The sequence below is a fragment of the Heterocephalus glaber genome, unplaced genomic scaffold, assembly GCF_053883595.1.
Source record: "Heterocephalus glaber isolate CG9 unplaced genomic scaffold, H.glaber_assembly_v1.0 deba00001479, whole genome shotgun sequence".
Lineage (NCBI taxonomy): Eukaryota > Metazoa > Chordata > Mammalia > Rodentia > Bathyergidae > Heterocephalus > Heterocephalus glaber.
In genome coordinates, this window is record NW_028258316.1 from 7,360,473 (window position 1) to 7,378,754 (window position 18,282).

An 18,282-nucleotide genomic window follows, 5' to 3' on the forward strand; every position below is an offset into this window, starting at 1 on the left:
AAAAACAGAAAAGCTACTCCTGCTTTGGGCTGGGGATTTAGCTCAGTGGTTCCGGCACGTGCCTCGCAAGTGCAAGGTCCCAAGTTCGATCGCCAGTACCTGAAAAAAAAAAGCTTTCCAAAAAAAGTTATGGATTATCTTTCTATTGGCCACTCATCAACCATCTTGGCTACAATGAGGACCAGGAAGCTGAGCCCTGAAATGCAGGAGCACTTTATCGACTTCGCCAAGAGTCTGAGGCTCACTGAGGATGACATTATCTTCACATTATCTTCACTCACTACTGATAGTGGCCAGCTTAATGTACAGTCTGTCCATCCCTGATGCTGTCCCACTATGGAATGTGGACAGGCGAGACTCAATCCCCTGATTCAGTCCCTGGAGGGGTATTGGCTGGCTCTCAGCCTGGGATCTTTAGATCCCTATGGTCCCTGACCCCAAATGCTCCCTCTGACAGTTGAGCCAAGACCTGCCTAGATGACAATTTCAGGCTCAGGATAGAATTTCTCCACTCTCACTCCCCCGGGGCACCTCTCCTCCATACCCTGGGTCTTGCTAATTGGTGCCATCTCTGTCTTCCCCTGGGGCTTGCTCATGCCTGACAGGGGAGTTGTTCATGATTTTAGTTTTCCTGGTCTGAGAAGAAGACTCCAGCCTAGTCGTTTAGGGAAGCGCCCCAGACACCTGGCTCTGGGTCGGGGTAGGGGTGTGGAGGAAGGGAGGGACTCGAGGCACCTGTGTCAGTTAGGGTTCAATAGCAAAACAGACTTGATGCACAAAGGATTTACAAGGTAGGCTTATCATGGCCACCTATGGAGTCAGTTGAGGAAGAAGGCAGAGGGGTCAACTATGCACCTGAGATCTGAAGGATCCAGTAAAAGTCGGGGCCTGGATATTGCTGCTGAGTCCCATATCCAGAAGCCAAAGGATCTGCACCCAAAGGCTTAAGAATCTACCCTGGAAGCCTGGTAAAGGCTGGGGCTCCTCCAAAGAAGCGGAAGTGAGACTTCCTTCTTCTCTTCCTTGTTATCCCATCTGAGCTTCAAGCCTATTGGTTGGTGCCACCGCCCCCCCCCCAGGGTGAGTCCTCTCTCTTCAGTAAGCCCATCATCCAGACACACCCAAAAATGCTCTAAACAAATCCACTCAGCCTCTCCTCTTCAGGCTGACACACAATTAACCACCACAGCAGCTAAGCCTGCTCAAAGTTTGCCTGGAACACCTGTGAGGTCCCGAATCTTTGCTCAGTGGATACACAGCAGATACCCTATCCTTCCCTGACCAGAATGTCCATTCTCAGCCACCCTGACCTTTATAAGAACCAGGAAGATGTACTCGGCCTGCAGGAAAGGAGCACTGGAGTACCCTTGGCTCTTTCCTGTGCATGCATGTGCGTGCGTGTGTGTGTGTGTGTGTCTGTGTCTGTGTGTATGGCGACAGGGTTTCTCTCTGTAGTTTGGGCTAGTCTTGAACTCACTTTGTAGCCCAGGCTGGCCCCTAATTCACAGAAATCCTCCTGCCTCAGCCTCCTGAGTGCTGGGATTATAAATTTACACCACAACCCCTGGGGCAGTTGTGGTTTCTGTGGACACAAGAAGAGGTCCTTGCCACCCACACCCCATGCTGGGCTCAGGGAGTCAGAGAAAACAGCTTGTCTGGATCTGGCTGCTGACCCACAGACAGGGCCAATCAGATGAAGGGAAGCAGCACAGGGAGCACACAGGGGATCCCTCATCCCTGCCACACTGTGGAGCTCTGGAAATGTCCCTCCTCTTTCTTGTTGCCTTCCTCTCTCTCTGCCTTGCACAATCCTGACCAGGGGCCAAAAAGGGGTAGATATCTCAACACATGTTTTCAAATGAGTTTCTTACAATTGACTCACTGTTCTTGGATTAGCAAAGGAGGAATCAGCCCACCCTAGGGGAACAGCAGCCAGGTGACCCATAAGTAGTTCCTCTGGGTGGCGTCCTCAGCCCTCCTCTTCTTTCTCCAATGCCTGCAAGCACAGCAATTGCTCTGTAGCCATGGCCCTGGGTCTCCTGTGGCTGGGCCTCACCCTGCTAGGGGCTGTGCAGACCCAAGCCTCTGGTACAGCCCATGCAGCCAGGCCCCTGCAGACAGGTCTGAGCAAAATCCATCTGCAGCCAAATTTCAAGGAAGACCAGGTAAGGGCTCTGGAAGGGCAGCTATAGAGGGGACAGGGACAGTGGGAGGAGACAGGAGGAGAAGCAAGGGACCCAGGGGCAGTGTTGGGTGGGTGGTGCAGGACTCAGAGAGACAGGATTACTGCATACCAGGTGGGGACATCTTCAGTCTCTCCACACAGACAGAAGACCAAGGCTTAGGAAGGCCACCAGCCACCTGCCCAGGCCACCCCTCCCCTGACAGCTCAAGGCTGACTCTTCACCCAGGGTCCCTCCTGGCTGTACAGGGACCCAGCTCCGGCCAGCTGCTCAGGGAAGCCCCAGTCCTGGGCCCTGCTCCACCCACAGGATCATCTTGGAAGGGGTGGCTCTGGGGCCATCCTGGGACTCTGCCTGTCACCAGCCCCTTGCAGTTCCAGGGGAAGTGGGATCCCTTGGGTGTGGCAGAGAACAGAATTCGGAACGGAAGCGAAAGCGAGTTTTATATGTACAGCAGCACCTTCGAGCTGCATGGTGACCACAGCTATAAAGTCACCACCAGAATGAAGAAGTGAGCCTCCACCTCCTGTGGGTCTGAAAGGCAGACCGATGTCACAGCCAAGGAGTGACCAAAGCTGATGGATACTCATTCTTCTCACTGCACAGAATCAAATTTCCTCACTCTCTTCCTCTTTCATTTCTTCTTCCCTTTTTGTGTCTTTCCTTGTCATCCCTCTTCCTCCCTCCCTCCCAGCAGTATTCAGGAGTGGCTCCAATACAGACACACACAGTCAGTGGAAACGAGACAGAGAGTAAGGGTGTCCCAAAGGGAAAGGAAGGACACTGGATCAAGCCTGGGACTCTACCCAAGGCCTCCATCTAGGACTTGGAGGGAATTGAGCTTAAAAAGTCAACCTGCCTATGATCTGAGTCAACGGGCTAAGTCAGGAGGATCATAAGTTTGGATTTTTTTTTAAACAGGGTCTCACTATGTAGTTCAGGGTGGCCTTGAACTCACCATGTGGCCCAGGCTGTCCTCAAATGTGTAGGAATTTTCCTAGCTCAGCCACCCATGTGCAGGTATTAGAGACAGACATGGCACCATGCCTGGCTCAGTGAATCACAAATTTCAAGCCAGCTTGGGCAATTTAGTAAGACCCTATCTTAAAATAAAAAATAAAAACAGGGCTGTGACCGTAGCTCAGTACAATGCACCTGGGTTCAAACCCCAGTACCACCACCACAAACAAAGAAAAAAATTCTGAGGGTCCCAGCACAGGCCGGTAGAGTTTAGAGTCAGAGTGAAAGCAGCCAGCCATTAGGGTGGGCGCCTGAGCAGGGGCTGATGAACAGCCAGAAGGGGAGCACTCCCAGGCCAGTCTCTGGGGCATCTCACCCTAGGCAGGGCCTGGCCTGAGGCTCCTGCAAGGGCCAGGATCTGGGCCCAGCTACTGCAGGGGAGGTCGCCCAAAATGCAAAGGTAATGCCTGGCAGTGCCAAGTGGGAGATGACAGAGGCAGTGCAGGCGAAGACTTGGGATGAGGGGTCCGGGCTCACCCACCTGAAGCGTATTCTGGCTCTGCCTGCTGGGTGGATTGAAGTTGGAGCATTTGAGGGTCAAGGGGCACAGGGAAGGCAGATTTAGGGGGCTTGGCTCTCAGGTGCAGGGTGGAGTGGACTCGGAGCAGAGGTCAGGTGTGGCCCAAGGGCTGGAGCGCTTGGCTCGGAGCAGACTGGAAGCTCAGTGGAAATTGCCAGGAGAGATGGGAAAGGGGAGCAGTGAGATAAAAGCACAGCTCAGTGCCTGAGGTCTGTGCATGGGATAGGCCACCCCGGGAGGCAGCAGAGGGGACAGTGAGTGCTGGAGGGAGGGTCGAGTGACACCGCAGCAGGACAGGCAGAGGCTCAAGAGAAGGCTCAGGGCCATGGGTGTGGGCCAGGCTGGGACCCAGACAGAGCTGTAACAGGCCGTCGTGGGATGGGCTGGACTGGGCCTCTGAATCCTGCAGCAGCTGGGACCCCACTAGGTGCAGTCCAGGGAGCCAAGTCTGTCCTCCCCTGCTCACACCTCTGCCACTTCCCACTCCCACAGGGGCCTGGTCTGTGACCACTGGATCAGGACGTTAATCCCAAGCTACGTGCCAGGCCAGTTTGAACTGGGAGATTTGAAATGTGAGTCTATGGCTGGGGATTTAGCTCAGTGGTTCCGCCACCTGTCTCGCAAGGGCAAGGACCTGAGTTCCATCCCTGGTACTAAAAAATAAAAATGTGAGTCTGGAGCGAGGAGGGCCCTGGGCTTGGGGTTCAAGTGCAGAGTCTTCCCAGGAGGCACGGGCCTCCCACCCTGCACAGATGCTGTCCCGTGGGAGAAGCTCCTATTGTTTGTTTGGAGAGGAAGAGGACAGTCCCTGCCTTCCCAGCCGGGCAGGAATGACCCTCAGGGTCCACCCTGCTAGTTACCCTGGAGTACAGATCTACACCATGAGAGTGGCAGCCACCAATGACAACCAGTACCCCATGCTATTCCTCAAGATGCAATTCAAAGACACTTTCTACTATGAGGCCACCGTCTACGGTGGGCTCCCACACCACCACCTCTGGGACCAGGCTCCTGGTCACCCCTGGGGAGGGAGCCCCTGACCCCCAAGGCCCCAAAGTCTTCTCCACTTCACCCCCCCTTCCACGGGAAAAGGCTCTGAGGCCTCATCCACTCTTTCAACCGCATTTGTGGATTAAGCTTCGGATGGTAGCAAAACAACCAAACAAAAAATTACCGAGTTCCTTCTCTTGGTCACTAACTGCCATCTTGGTCACAGGGAGAACCAAGGAGCTGAATGCTGACCTGAAGGACCGCTTCGTTGACTTTGCCACGTTTATCGGCTTCAAAGAGGAAAACGTATTCTTCCATGTCCCCATCAGTAATGGCCAGCGGGGGGGGGGGGGGGGTCTTCTAGTCCTGATGCTGCTACCCTACAAGACAAAAAGGACAGGAGAGGCTCCGTCCCCTGGTCCTGTCACAGGAGTAGTGGCTCCTACCTTGGGGTCTGTGCATCCCCAGCCGCCCTGACCCGAATTGCTTCTCCTATAATTGAGCCAAGGCCTGCATAGATGACCATTTCAGGTCCAGTCCAAGTTTCTCCAGTCTCATTGCCCTGAGCGCCATCCTATCATACCTTGGGTCTTGCTGCCCTGGGCCGTCTCCCCCTTCACTGGGAACTTGCTGATTCCTATATGGGAGATGCCCTTACTTTCAAGTGGCCTGACCTGCATTCAAGAAGCCCCCGTATCCTCTGCAGCTGGGCCAGACAAGGACTGAGGAAGCCAGGGGCAGCCAGGCACGACACACACACACACACACACACACACACACACACACACACACACCTTTTATGTTCTTCCTCCCCACAGAGAAGTGCATAGATGACTGAATGACAAGTGAGTATGGCTGGGCAGGGGCTGATGGGAGGCCAGGGGGTCTCGGGGCTGCCTTTGTTCTCTCCCTTCCCCCACTGAGAACCATAGCCATCTTTCTCCGCGGTCTCCTCTCAGTGCCTCCTGTGTGTCCACCCCGTTCTTCCTGTCACTTCTGCCTAAAGTGCCAGCTGGTTGCCCAACTGACCTGTGAGGGAGCTGGAAGACCCTTCTGACCGCACAGTGCTGCCCACCCACTGCCCCCAAATCCACCCTGCTGTTGGAGCCCCCTTGTCTGCTCAATAAACACATGTTCCCCAGGTCTCTGGGTCTGTGCTTCTTATCCACTGGGCCATGGTGAGGCAGAAGGGCAAAGTGTGGGCTCACAGGAGCAGCATCCCAGGGCCTGCCGTCCCCAGAACCCAGTCTGACATTAGGGTGCAAAGAGGAGTCTCAAGACGAAGAGGACGCCAGGCTCCCTGCCATCTTCATCCCCAAGGCTGTCCTAAAAGGTCTGGGCTGAGAAGGGCAGTGCCGTATTCACTCCCACTTGCACTGGGCACTCCCATTCCCAGCCTTCCCCCACCCCGCCCTAAGAGGGAGCCCCATCGAATCACTGGTGGGACCACACCTCTTGCCCGCACCCAGCAACCCCACATCAGGTCACACATCAGCAGCCGCACCGTGGCTGGGGAGCAGGAGGGCCCTGGAGGGAGTGTAAGGGGCAGCCACGCGCGGCTCGGCAGATCCTATGGATGCTGAGAGAGGGTGGCCGAGAAGGGAGGGTGCCCAGTGGGTGGGCAAAGACAGAGACCTATTTCAGGCAGAAAGTGAGCAAGACAGGGTCGCGACCATCCATCGGCCCCTTGTGGGCCTCCTGGCCCTAGGGTAGGATCGTGTCCATGCTGACCATATCTAGATGCTGTCCTCACCATGATGATGTTGAGACCACCTGAGGGTGCATTCTGAAGCCAGGGCAGGGCCAGAGGAGGTGGGGAATATGCTGCTGAGAATCCCGTCTCCTGGAAAAAGACTCACGTAGCTGGGCCTGTGTCCAACCTAACAGGCCCAATGCTCCCCTTGGCCACAGTGTCCATCTCTCCAGATGTGCACAGCACACGGAAATCCCTCTTGCCTCTTGTCCCCTGTGAGGGCAGCAGATGGAGTGAGTGCAGCTCTGAAGGGACCTCAGCTTCCCACCTCACAGACACACGCACTGCCACTCTCACCTTAGCTGGGGGACAGGAGGATCCCCACGAACTGACAGCCCTCACCTCGGCCTCCCAGGAAGCAGGACAGAACCAAGACCCAGGCCCACCGGATGGTGTCAGTGTGGGCCAGACTCCAGGAAGAGACCAGCTTGGTGCCGCCTGGGCTTCTACCTTGGAGTGGAGACTGTGCATGACCCAGAGAGGTTCTAGGATAAGAGGGGCACTTGGACCCTGCTGGTCAAAGCCCCACTAGGTGGCTGTGGTGGATTAACTAATAGTCTGCTTGGACGGCCCAGCTGAATTGAATAGGCGTGGTTCTGGGCATGGAAGACCCACCTGAGGATTGTTGCCAGGGGCATAAAAGAACTGGAGGGGAAGATCATATGCTGTTGATTTTCTTGGAGAAGCTCGCCACGCCTGGTTTTCCTCATACAAACTTGGCTGTTATCATCAGAGGAGCTCCGGTCCTCGTCATCACTGGAGATGGCTGTTGTTCTCCTCAGGGGGGCTCTGGTCTTTGCCTTGAGCACTGCTTCCTGGCTCCAGTGCAGATTTCTCAGCCTGGTGGCACAGACCCTTCACCCACCCGCACTGGCCTCTGGGCCTTCCCAGTGCAGACCCTCAATACGGACAAGCATGAGACACTGCCGTGGGCTCTAGGCCTCTGGCTGGACTCATGGAGGACAGGGCCTTGGACTCTCGGCCTTCATCTGGACTTGAGCGGGACACTGCTGTGGGATCCAGGCCCTCAGCTGGATTCTTCAGGTTTCTAGGGTTCAGATCTCTTGCACTCCTCTGCATTATCACCATTTCTGGGTGATAATTATAAAAATAACGCTGTAACTTATGTGTCCTGTATTAAGTCTATTTCCTTGCAAACCCTGACTGCAACAGTGGCTCAGGGAATAGGAAGACCCAGGGAAACAGGAAGCAGGTTGTCCAAGGGAGCATCTTCCTACCTCTGCCTTCTGAGCTCTGGAATTACAAGAGTGCCACACCATGCCCAGAGCATTCTTTCATTTCTGCAGGTACCAGGAGGGGCTCTCATCACTCATCCCTGCCTCCACCCCAGACTCACAGGGCCAAGGATGACAGCTTGTCCAGACCTGAGCTGCTGAACCACACAGGGACAATCACAAGCAGGGAAGAGGCACAGCGAGCACAAAGGTCTTGTCCCTGCCACACTGTGGAGCTCAGGGAATGTCCCCCTTGGCCCCATTTTCTTTCCTTCTCTGCATAATCCTGACCAGGGGAAATGAGGCAGATATCTTTCCCTGCAAATCTGAAGAAGTTGCTAGCAAATGACTCACTCCTGGACTTAGCAAAGGATGGATCAGCCCCCTCTAGGGGGGTGGCTGCCAGTCGGCCTAGAAATAGTTCCCCCACACTGGCCTCCTTAGTCCTCTTCCTCCAACAGCTGCCAGCCCAGCAGCTGCCCTGAAGCCATGGCCCTGGTTCTCCTTTGGCTGGGCCTCACCCTATCCGGGGCCCTGCAGACTCCTCTCTGACCCTGATCCTGAGCCCAACTCTGAACAAGATGCCCCTGCAGCCAGATTTCTAGGAAGACCAGGTAAGGACTCTGGAATGGCAGCTGCAGAGAGAGCCCAGGGACAAAGATCAGTAGGAACAGAAGGCAGGAGAGGAAAAGAAATCATGGGCAGTGTTTAGTGATAGGAGCAGGACGCAAGGAGGCATAACCAGTGCAGGCCAGGGGGGGACATCTTCAGTCCCTACAGTCAAGAAAGCAGGCTCTGAGAGCCTCTCAGCATGGAGGGGTAGCACTGGGGCCATCCCTGGGCTCTGCCTGTCATCAGCCCCTTGCAGGTCCAGGGGAAATGTCATGCCATAGCTGTGGCTGACTACACTTTTGAGATCAGAAATGAAAGCATGGCCGGGGATTTAGCTCAGTGGTTTCGTCACCTGCTGCCCAAGCACAAGGACCCGAGTTCGATCCCCAGTACCAAGAAAAATGAAAAGAAATGAAAGCAAGTTAAATACATACAGCAGCATCATGAGCTGAAAAATGAGCACAGCTACATCGACATCACCACATGCAGATGAAGCCGCTACATCCTGGGGATCTGAGAGGCAGACCGATGTCACAGCAAGAGGTGATCGAAGCTGACGGGAACTGTCATTCATCTCACTGCTCTGCACCAAAGCCATCTTCCTCTCTCCTGCCTTTCTCCTTTCACTCTTTTACTTTTCCTGCCTCCTCCCTCCCTGCTTTTCTCCCTTCCTTCCATCAGCATAATGGCTGGCTCCAGGGCAAACGCACAGTCAGTAGAAACAGAACAGAGAGAAGGATGTCCAGACTGGGAGCAGGGACTCTGGACCCAGCCTGGATCCCCATCCATGGCCTCCATCTAGGGCATGTCGGGAAGTGACCTTAAAGGGGCCAGCCTGCCTGTGATCCCAGCAGGCTCGATTCAGAGGCGAAGGCAGGAGAAAACTGAATTCAATCTGGCCAACAAAGGAAGACCCTGTCAGAATAAAAAATAAAAACGGGGCTAGGAAGGTACCTCTGTTGGATTCAATCCCCACAACAATCATTTCCCAAAGAAAGGGGTGGGGTACAAAGGTCCCAGCAAGGGCTGGCAGATTCTGAGTGACAGCCTTGCCTTAGGAGGTGGCAAAGCAGCCAGCCATCAGTGAGGCCAGCAGGACAGGGGCTGATGAGCAGCCGGGAGGGAAGCACTCCAAACCAGTCTCTGGGGCATCTCACCCCAACTCAGGACCTGGCCTGGGGCTCCCAAAAGGGCCAGGATCAGAGCAAACTGCTGCAGGGGAGGTGGAGAAAACCTTGAAAGTAAGGCTGAGCAGTCCTAAGGAGGAGATGACAGAGGTGGAGATGCAGACTCAGAACAGGGTGCCTGGGCTCATCCACCTGCGGTACGTTCTGGCTCTGGCCACTGGATGGATTGGAGTTGGGGCGTTTGAGACTTGAGGGCACAGGAGGGCAGGTTTAGCTCTGGGTGCACGATGGAATGGATCCAGGAGAGAGTTTAGGTTTGGCCCAGGGGCTAGGGCGGAGCTCGGCATGGAGCAGACTGGAAGCTCAGAGGAAATTGCAGGGAGAGATGGAATGGGGAGCAGCAGGATAAGAGCGGGGTCAGTGCCTGAGGTCTGTGTGTGGATAGCGGAGGAGACAGTGAGTGCTGGAGGGAGGTCATGTGGCCCCCACACCAAACCAGGCAGAGGCTCTGAAGGGAAAGGACAGAGCCATGGAGTGGGCAGTGCAGGGCCCTGCATACTCGGAAACGGGCTGTCCTGGGCCATGGTAGACTAGGGGCTGAGCCCTGCAGGAGCCCTGCAGCCACTTCATCCAGCCCAGGGAGTCCAAGTCTCTGCCATCTCCCTGCTCACCTCATCTCTCACTCCCACAGTATCTGTTCTGTGAATACGGGGTTAAAACTTTTTCTCCAAGTGTCCCACCTTCTTCTCTGAACCAGGTAGAGTGACAGTGGGGATCACTGAATTAGTGCCCAAAGGATATCAGAGAAAAGTCAGTTGACTCGTCTTGCCTAAAAGTGAGGACCTGGGAGGGACAGGGGTTTGTTGATGCTACACTGCATCTATGAAGAAGGAGGAAGGAATTTCAAGCCAAGGAATGCAGAGAAGGCAGCTCCAGAAGCTGGAAAAGCCTGGGAAGGGGATTCTTCCCTAGGCAACACCAGGAAGCAGAGCCCTGGGGACTCTGGTCTCAATGAGGTGAAACTGATTCAAACTTAGCCCTCCAGAACTGGAAGAGAATACATTGTGCACTGTTTCAGGGTGGTGGTGTGGGGTGACTTGTTACAGTGGCAATAGGCATCTAAAGCCTCCAGCCACACAGGGAGGAGACACAAAGTCCTGTTAGCGACCTGAGAGTCTGATTCTGAAAGACCTAACAGGAGCAAAGGGTGATGGGAAGCTGCCTTGCTTGGGCCGAGGTAAGTAACTGAATCAACTGCCCAAAGGGGATCCCAAGGGCCAAGGGTGACGGGGAAGCTTCTATCCACTGGGCCAGGCAGTGGGGCTGTGGGCAAAAACTCCAGGCTCGCTCCTGACCCTAGAACTTCCCTTGGTCAGGCACAGTCCCCATCCCAAGTCAGAATCCTAGCTGGCATCTTGCTTGTCTCTTCCTGGAGCCTGCCCAGACTTCTGACACGATCTGGTGAGCCTGGGTCTCAGGCCTGTTCTGTGGCCTGGAAGGCCGATGTGAGGGCTGTCCTTGCAGGGGCATCTCCACGTCTCCCAGCCAGAATGAAAGAGGCAGCGTGTTTGTGTGGGCTGGAACGCTGGAGCCCCACTGTTGTAATTGCCCTGGCAAAGGGAGAAGAAGCAGGAGGGATTCCTGTGTGTCGTGCACACCCGGCAAGATGACAGCTGTGGCCAAGGTGGAGACAGGGGCTGTGCACAGGCCCAGCCATGTGAGTCTTCTCTCGGGGGCCTGGGTTGCTGGCAGCATATCCCCCACCTAACCCAACCCTGCCCTGGCTTCAGAATGCACCCTTGGGTGGTCTGCACGTCATCATGTTCAAGGCATCATCCGATAGGGTCAGCATGGACCCGATCCCACCTCAAGAGAGGACAGCAGGTTGGGCACCAGGCCCATAGGGTGCCTCACATCCTGTCTAGAAGAGGCCCCTGCCTCTGCCCTGCCCACCGTGCACCTTCCTGTCTTGGTCACCATCTCCTCGTATCTACAGGGTCCTGGTGAGCTGGTGGTGGCTGCCACATATACGCCATCCACACCCCTGCAGCTCCTCAGTCCTGAGGGGGCTGCTGCTGTGACTCAGTGCAAGTGGCCAACTGAGGCATGAGGTTTGGCCCTGTAAGTGCTTCTGTTGGGCTAAAAACCCCTCTTAGAAAGCTGCTCTGGAGCTGAGCCTGAGACAGGAGCAGGAAAGCCCAGTCAAAGCGGAGGGAGGAAGGCATCGTCCTGCCCAGGATGGACTCAGGCCAAGTATGGCAAGGAAGGTGGCAGGAGGCTGGGGATATTTGCCTTGTGCCTTCTGTCTGCACCCTAACATCAGGCTGCGTTCTGGGGTCAGCAGCCCCTGGGTCATTGCTGGTGTGAGCCTTCCCTCTGCCCTTTCCTGTCCTCGTGGCCCTGGGGACAAGGAGTTCAGACATGGAGACCTGAGGTAACACGTTTACTTAGCAGACAAGGGAGACTCCGTCGGTGGGGTGGCTTTTGGAACAGCTGCATGGGCAGTACTGTGCTGTAATAAGGGTCATCTATCTCTTTCTGGAATTGTAGCTGGTATGGCAGCTTGATGGCACGTTGTGCAGAAGTGAAAGGAAGACCAGAGTGTTCCGGAGTACAGGAGGCATCTGAGAGGGGACAGCAGAATATAGGTGGCTGGGGTTCAGGGGGAGAAAGGTAGGCCAGGGACTCCCAGGCCTCCTTACCCTACCTTCCCATCAGCCCCCTGCCCAGCCATACTCACTGCTTGTTCAGTCCTAGATACACTTCTCTGTTGGGGAGAAAGAACATCAGAGCAGGCAGGGGTGTGTGTGTGTATGTGTGTGCGTGTGTGTGCGCACACATGCATACACACACACACACACACACACACACACACATGATCTCTGAGTTCCAGGACTCCTGCACTGCCATTTCTGCCTCAGGCCCAGGCTGGACAAGAAGCAGAGGATCTGGAGATTCCCTGAACTCAGGGCCTGGTCCCTGGAAAGTAAGGACATTTCCATATGAGGAATTATCAAGCCCCAGTGGAAGGGGGAGGTGGCACAGGACAGCAAGACCCAAGGTGTGGAGAGGAGGTGGCCCAGGAGAGAGAACCCCTAAGTGTGGAGATGACTTGGCCCAGGAGAGCAACACAAGGTGTGGGGAGCGGCTGGCCCAAGGCAGGGACCTGGGCCTAAAATTCTCATCTGGGCCAAACTTGGCTAAGATGTCAGGGAAAGCACTTAGAGCCCTGGTCCCTGAGGACCCACGGACCCCAGGTGGGAGCTACTACCTTTCCAGTGACTGGATCAGGGGACTGAGTTTATCCACTTCCCTTTCCCAGTGGGACAGCCTCAGGTCTAAAGAGACCCCACATCCCCTGCCCATCTTCCAAGCTGTCCATTACCCATGGGAACAGTGAAGCCGATGTTGGCATCCCTGAGGCCGAGGTGCTTGGCAAAAGTGACAAAGTCCTCCTTCAGTTCGGGGCTCACCTCCGTAGTTCTTGCTGTGGCCAGGATGGTCAGTGAGTGACCACAAAAGAAACACTTCATAATTGTTTTAAGTTTTTTGAGACAAGGTTGCCACACGGTTCAGGTTGGCCTTAAACTCACGAGCCTCCCACCTCAGCCTCCCCGGTGCTAGTAGGACAGGCATGGGGCAGCAGACATGGCTCAGGCCTTAAATGCTGCTGGCTGAGGCAAGCAGGTCTCAGACCCCTCTCCCATGGAAGGTCAGTGAAAAGACCTCCACCTGGAAGGGGGATCGAGGTGGAGAAGACTTAGGGATCTTCGGGTATAGGGGTCCCCTCCCCCATGTGACCAGGAGGCAGGTTGCTGAGGGAATGGTGTGAGGATGCACCATAGAGGTCCATCCGGAAGTACACTCTGTTTCTGATAATCTGCTTGATGCACACAACAGCAAACTCATTGTAGTTGGTGGCTGCCACTCTCATGGTGTAGCTCTGTACTCCATGATGACCTGCAGTGTGGACAGCCAGGGGTCATTCCTGCCCTGGTCAGCAGAAAGGGTCTGATCCCTTCCTCCATGACCAGTCAGCAGGTGCTGTCACAGGACACCATTGCCATGTGGGCAGGGAAGCTGGTGCCCTCCTGGGAGGACTCTGTCCTCGGAATCCCACTGACAGGGTCCCACCACTCAGGACTCACGTTTCATATTGCCCATGGTGAACTGGCCACACTGGACACTGGGGACAAAAGTTCTAATAAAGTGTTCACAGACCTGGCCCCTGTGGCAGGAGGTGGGGGGGGGGGGTTAGCAGGGAGATGACAAAGACTTGGTCCCATGGATCCACACATAGTAGGGTCAGGCTAGAGCAGGATTCTGAAGCCCAGTCTAGCCCAGCCCATGACAGCCTGTCCCCAACTCTGGCAGGGGCCACACCCAGCCTGCTCCATGGCCCTGGGCCTTCCTCTCTGAGCCTATCTGGTCTTCAGGGATCGCTCAACCCTCCTTTTAGCACTCACAGGATCCTGCACTGCCTCCCCGGGGCAGCCTGCCCACACATAGACCCCAGGCACTGAGCCCTGCTCTTATCTTTCGGCTCCCCTTTCCCATCTCTCCTGGGGATTTACTCAGCTTCCAATCTGCTCCCTGCCAGGTACTGCTTTAATTTTGGGGCCACACCTGACCTCTTTCCTGATCCACCTCATCCCTGCACCTGGGACAAGCTTACAAATCTTGCTCTCCTTGTGCCCCTTGATCCTCAAATGCTCCAACTCCAATCCATGCAGTGACCAGAGGCAGAACACATTGCAGGTGGAAGAGCCCAGGCTCCCTTTCTGAGTCCTCATCTGCCCCACCTCTGCCATCTCCTGCCTGGGACCACCCAGCCTTACCTTCATGGCTGGCCCCTTCTCACCTCATGAAGCTGTGCCAGATCCTAACCTTTATAGGAACCCCAGGCTGGGCCCTGGCTCGGGGTGAGATGCCCCAGAAACTGGCCTAGGAGCGCTCCCTCCTGGCTGCTCATGAGCCCCTGCTCAAGTGGCCATGCTGACACTTGGCTGCTTTGATGCCTCCTAAGGTGAGGCTCTCTGACTAGAGTACTCCAGACCCTCCCTTTTTGTTGTTGTTGTTGATGATGGTAGTGGTAGTAGGTATTGAACAGAGGGTCATGGCCATTACCTACATCCCCCACCTTTTTTTTTTTTTTTTTTTTTGAGATGAGGTCTCCCTGTGTTGCCCGGGATGGTTTCAATTTTGCAGTCCTCCTGCCTCAGTCTCAGGAGATGAGCCTGCTAGGAATACAGGCATGTTGGCACTAGTAAGGTCACATCCCTACCAGGCCTACATTGTGGCACTGGTTGGCATCCCAGGCTGGGTCCAGTGTCCCCCTCCCCTGACACACTTCTCTATGTCTTATTTTCTTCTGACTCTGTAGTCATGCTAAAACCACCCATGAATATTGATGGAAGGCAAGGAAAGAAGAAGAGAGAAGAAAAGAAGTAGGGAAAAAGGAAAGAAGGGAGGGAGGGAGGAAGTTGGAGTCCATGCAGAGTAGTAAGAAGAATGACAGTATCTCTCACCTTAGGCCACCCCTTGACTGTGACATCAGTCTGCCTCTCAGACCCCTAGGAGGTGGCAACTTTACCTGAGCAGGGTGGAGTTGGCAATGTAGCTGTGGTCATATTCCAGCTCATAGATGATGCTGGACATATTTATCTCCTTTTCACTTCTGTTCAGAATTCTGTTGTCTGCTGTAGCTATGGTGTACCATTTCCCCTGGAACTGCAAAGGTCTGATGACAGGCAGAGCCCAGGGATGAACCCAGAGCCACCCCTCCCATGTTCTCCCTGCTGCTACCTCTGGGCAGCTCTCTGGGGCAACAGAGCCCAGGGAAGGGTCTGCCCTGGAAGCTGACAGCAGCTGGGATCCTCCAGGTCCAGGAGGGACACTGGGTGAGGAGTTCACCCTGAGTTGTGGGATGGGGTGGCCCTGGGCAAGTGGCTGGTATCCCTTCTGAAGCCTCAGTCTTCTTGTCTGTGCAGAAGGACTGAAGATGTCCCCACCTGGTATGCATTGAGTCTAGACTCTACCCCTGGTCCTCCCACCCTACCTTGCCCCTGAGTCCTTCAGCTTCTCTTCCCGTCTGCTCTCACTGTCCTTTCCCCCCACGCCCTGGCTGCAGCTGCCCTTCCAGAGTCCTTACCTTGTCATCACGGAAGTCTGGCTGCACAGGAATCTTGCTCAGAGGTGGGCTTGGCAGCAGTGTTGGTGAGAAGTCCTGAGCTAGGGTCTGCAGGGCCTCCAGCAGGATGAAGCCCAGATACAGAAGACCTAGGGCCATGGTTTCAGGACAGCTGCTAGGCTGGCCGGTGTTGCAGGAGGAAGAGGAGAGATGAGACCAAGCTGGGGGAACTATTTATGGGCTACCTGGCTGTTGCCTTCCCCAGGGTGGGCTGATCCATCCTTTGCTAAATCAAAGAAGGGTGAGTCAATTGCCAGCAAGTCCTTCAGAAACACATGACAAGATATCTGCTCTGTTTTTCCTCCCTGGTCGGGATTGTGCAAGGTAGAGAGAAAAGAAGAAGAGAAGGGATGAAAGGAACATTCCCAGAGCTTGACATTCTTACAGGGCTCCCTGTGGGTGTTCATTGTGCCTCTTCCATGCATTTGATTGGCCCTTTATGTCAGTCAGGAGCTCAGGTCCTAACAAGCTGTCATCTCTCACTCTGTTCCCAGGGCAGATTTTGTGGCAAGGCCCCTTCCCTATACCTGCAGAAAGCAAAGAATGTGCTGTGCATGGTGGAGCATGGTGGTGTATGCCTGCAATCCCAGCACCCAGGAGGCTGAGGCAGGAATACTGGTGAAGTTGGAAGCCAGCCTGAACAACTTAGCAAGACCCTGTCCAAGAGTGAGGGAGACAGAGAGACAGAGAGGGCCAGGGATGTGGCTCAGTGGCACCATGCCTGCCTGGCAAGCGCAAGGTCCTGAGTTCAATTTCCGGTACCACAAAAAAAAACAGAGAGCGAGGAAAAGGAAAGAGAAGGGAAGAGGAGGGGAAGGAAGGAAGGGGAAGGAAAGAAAGAAAGAGAAAGAAGAAAGAAAGAACCACCGCCAAGCACTGAGGAGCAGAGTCCCCCCTCCCCCAGTGCCAAGGAGGTGAGCTGCACAGGTGCCAGCAGCACATACACACACACACACCCCGCCCCCAAGGCTGTGCCGAGAAATTACTTGGATCCATACCACAGAGTTGCAGGTGTCATAAAGGAGATTGTTCTGAGCTCCAGAAGATAGAGCAGAAGTGAACAACAGAAAGAGCGCCTCTCTGAGGCTCCTTTTTGAAAATTGAAGCCCACTGGGAAAGTGAAGAAAATCTCTGCAATAAAGGCACACCAGACCACCTTAGTTGGGGGAGCAGTGGTGTGGACCACAGTGGCACAGCTGCAAGCAAATCCCAGCCAGGGCTCTTCCCTGACCTCAGAAGCTCAGGCACACTGGCCCAAGCCAAGGGACCACCTGGAAAAGAGCTGCACAGGCACACAAGCAACAAACAGAGGTTCACCTGGACATCATCGGTAAGTGCACGAGACCCTAGTCAGAAGCTTGCTCACACAACAGAAACTGGGGTGCACAGCCCCCAGCCAAAGGGCCCCCCAGACAACAAGTACATAAGGGCCCTAGCCAGTGGCTCACCTAGGTATCATCCCAAATGTGCACAGGCCCCATCCAGAAGCCCATCCAGACAACAGATCAGCTCAGGGATCCAGAAGGCCACCTTTCTGAATCCATGAATTAGTGTACTGGTGAGCAGCAGAAAAAAGGCTGCTCAGTGGCTTGCTGAGAATTGAAGACCACTGGGTAAGCAAAAAGTTGCCTCAACAAAGGCACAGCAGGCTGCATCTTTTGAAATGAAAAGACATGCAAACAAGCCTCAAAACCAGACTTCCAGACCACTTAAGGCAACCCCAAAGGGAAACGAGATAGAACAATCTGATACTCAACCACCTAGATGCCCTGAACTGGCAACAAAAGAGGGTCTGGAAAAAATGAAATCAGAAATAGTTTCTCAGATAACAACAGAGGTTGTGGCCATAGTGCAAGACATGATTAATAAATCTAGAGCAGACAAAGATTAAAAAAAAATAGAGGAGCTGAGAAACAAGATGGAATCCCAACATAGGAAACAAATGGAATCCACAAAACAGATGCAAACATTTCCAGGAGATTAAAAACTCCACTGAAAGTTTGCACAGCAGAATGAGCCAATGAGAAGATAGAATTTCAGATATAGAAGATGGGATATCAATTAGTGACCAGGAAAAGAAAATTTCTTTAAACTAGTAAGGGAACATAAGAAATCAATCCAGCAGCTGCTAAACAATGCAAAGAAGAGTAACATAAGACTGATTGGAGTCAATGAAGAAACAGGAGAGAGTGCAGGTGACATAATAAAAAAAAAAAACCTGTTCACAAACTTCCCAAGCAGGACAAAAGAACTTAACATACAGATAAGTGAGGCATATAAGACTCCAACAAGCAGTGATCAAAAAAAAAATCTACACATAGGCAAATAATAGTTAAGATTCCAGAAACCCAACAGAAGAACAAAATTCTACAAGAAGTTAGAGAAAAGAAACAAATCACATACAAAGGAAAGCCCATCAGAATCACAGCAGACTTCTCAACACAAACCGTCAAGGCAAGAAGAGCTTGGAGTGACATATTTCAAGCCCTAAAAGAAAACAACTCCAATCCATATTGATACACCCTGCAAAACTATCTCTCAAAATTGATGGAGAAATAAGATACTTTCATGACAAAGAGTACCTGAGGAACTTCATGAATTCCAAAACAGCACTACAAAAAATTTTAGACAATATCCTAGGAAAAGACAATG

General features: G+C 53.9%; 2 protein-coding genes across 2 annotated transcripts; one reads left to right on the forward strand and one right to left on the reverse strand.

Moving 5' to 3' along the window:
- Positions 1-2,024: 2,024 nt before the first annotated feature.
- On the forward strand, positions 2,025-8,306 carry LOC147826068 (neutrophil gelatinase-associated lipocalin-like). Its single transcript, XM_087183384.1, has 5 exons — positions 2,025-2,165; positions 2,558-2,694; positions 4,580-4,698; positions 4,940-5,041; positions 8,242-8,306. The coding sequence occupies exons 1-5, from the start codon at positions 2,025-2,027 to the stop codon at positions 8,304-8,306; spliced, it is 564 nt and encodes a 187-aa protein (XP_087039510.1).
- Positions 8,307-11,226: 2,920 nt separating this feature from the next.
- Positions 11,227-15,729, reverse strand: LOC101705027 (neutrophil gelatinase-associated lipocalin-like). The gene is made up of 6 exons (XM_087183385.1): positions 15,592-15,729; positions 15,034-15,170; positions 13,589-13,668; positions 13,281-13,400; positions 12,826-12,927; positions 11,227-11,306 (listed from the first exon to the last, which is right to left on the reverse strand). The coding sequence occupies exons 1-6, from the start codon at positions 15,727-15,729 to the stop codon at positions 11,227-11,229; spliced, it is 657 nt and encodes a 218-aa protein (XP_087039511.1).
- Positions 15,730-18,282: the final 2,553 nt, after the last annotated feature.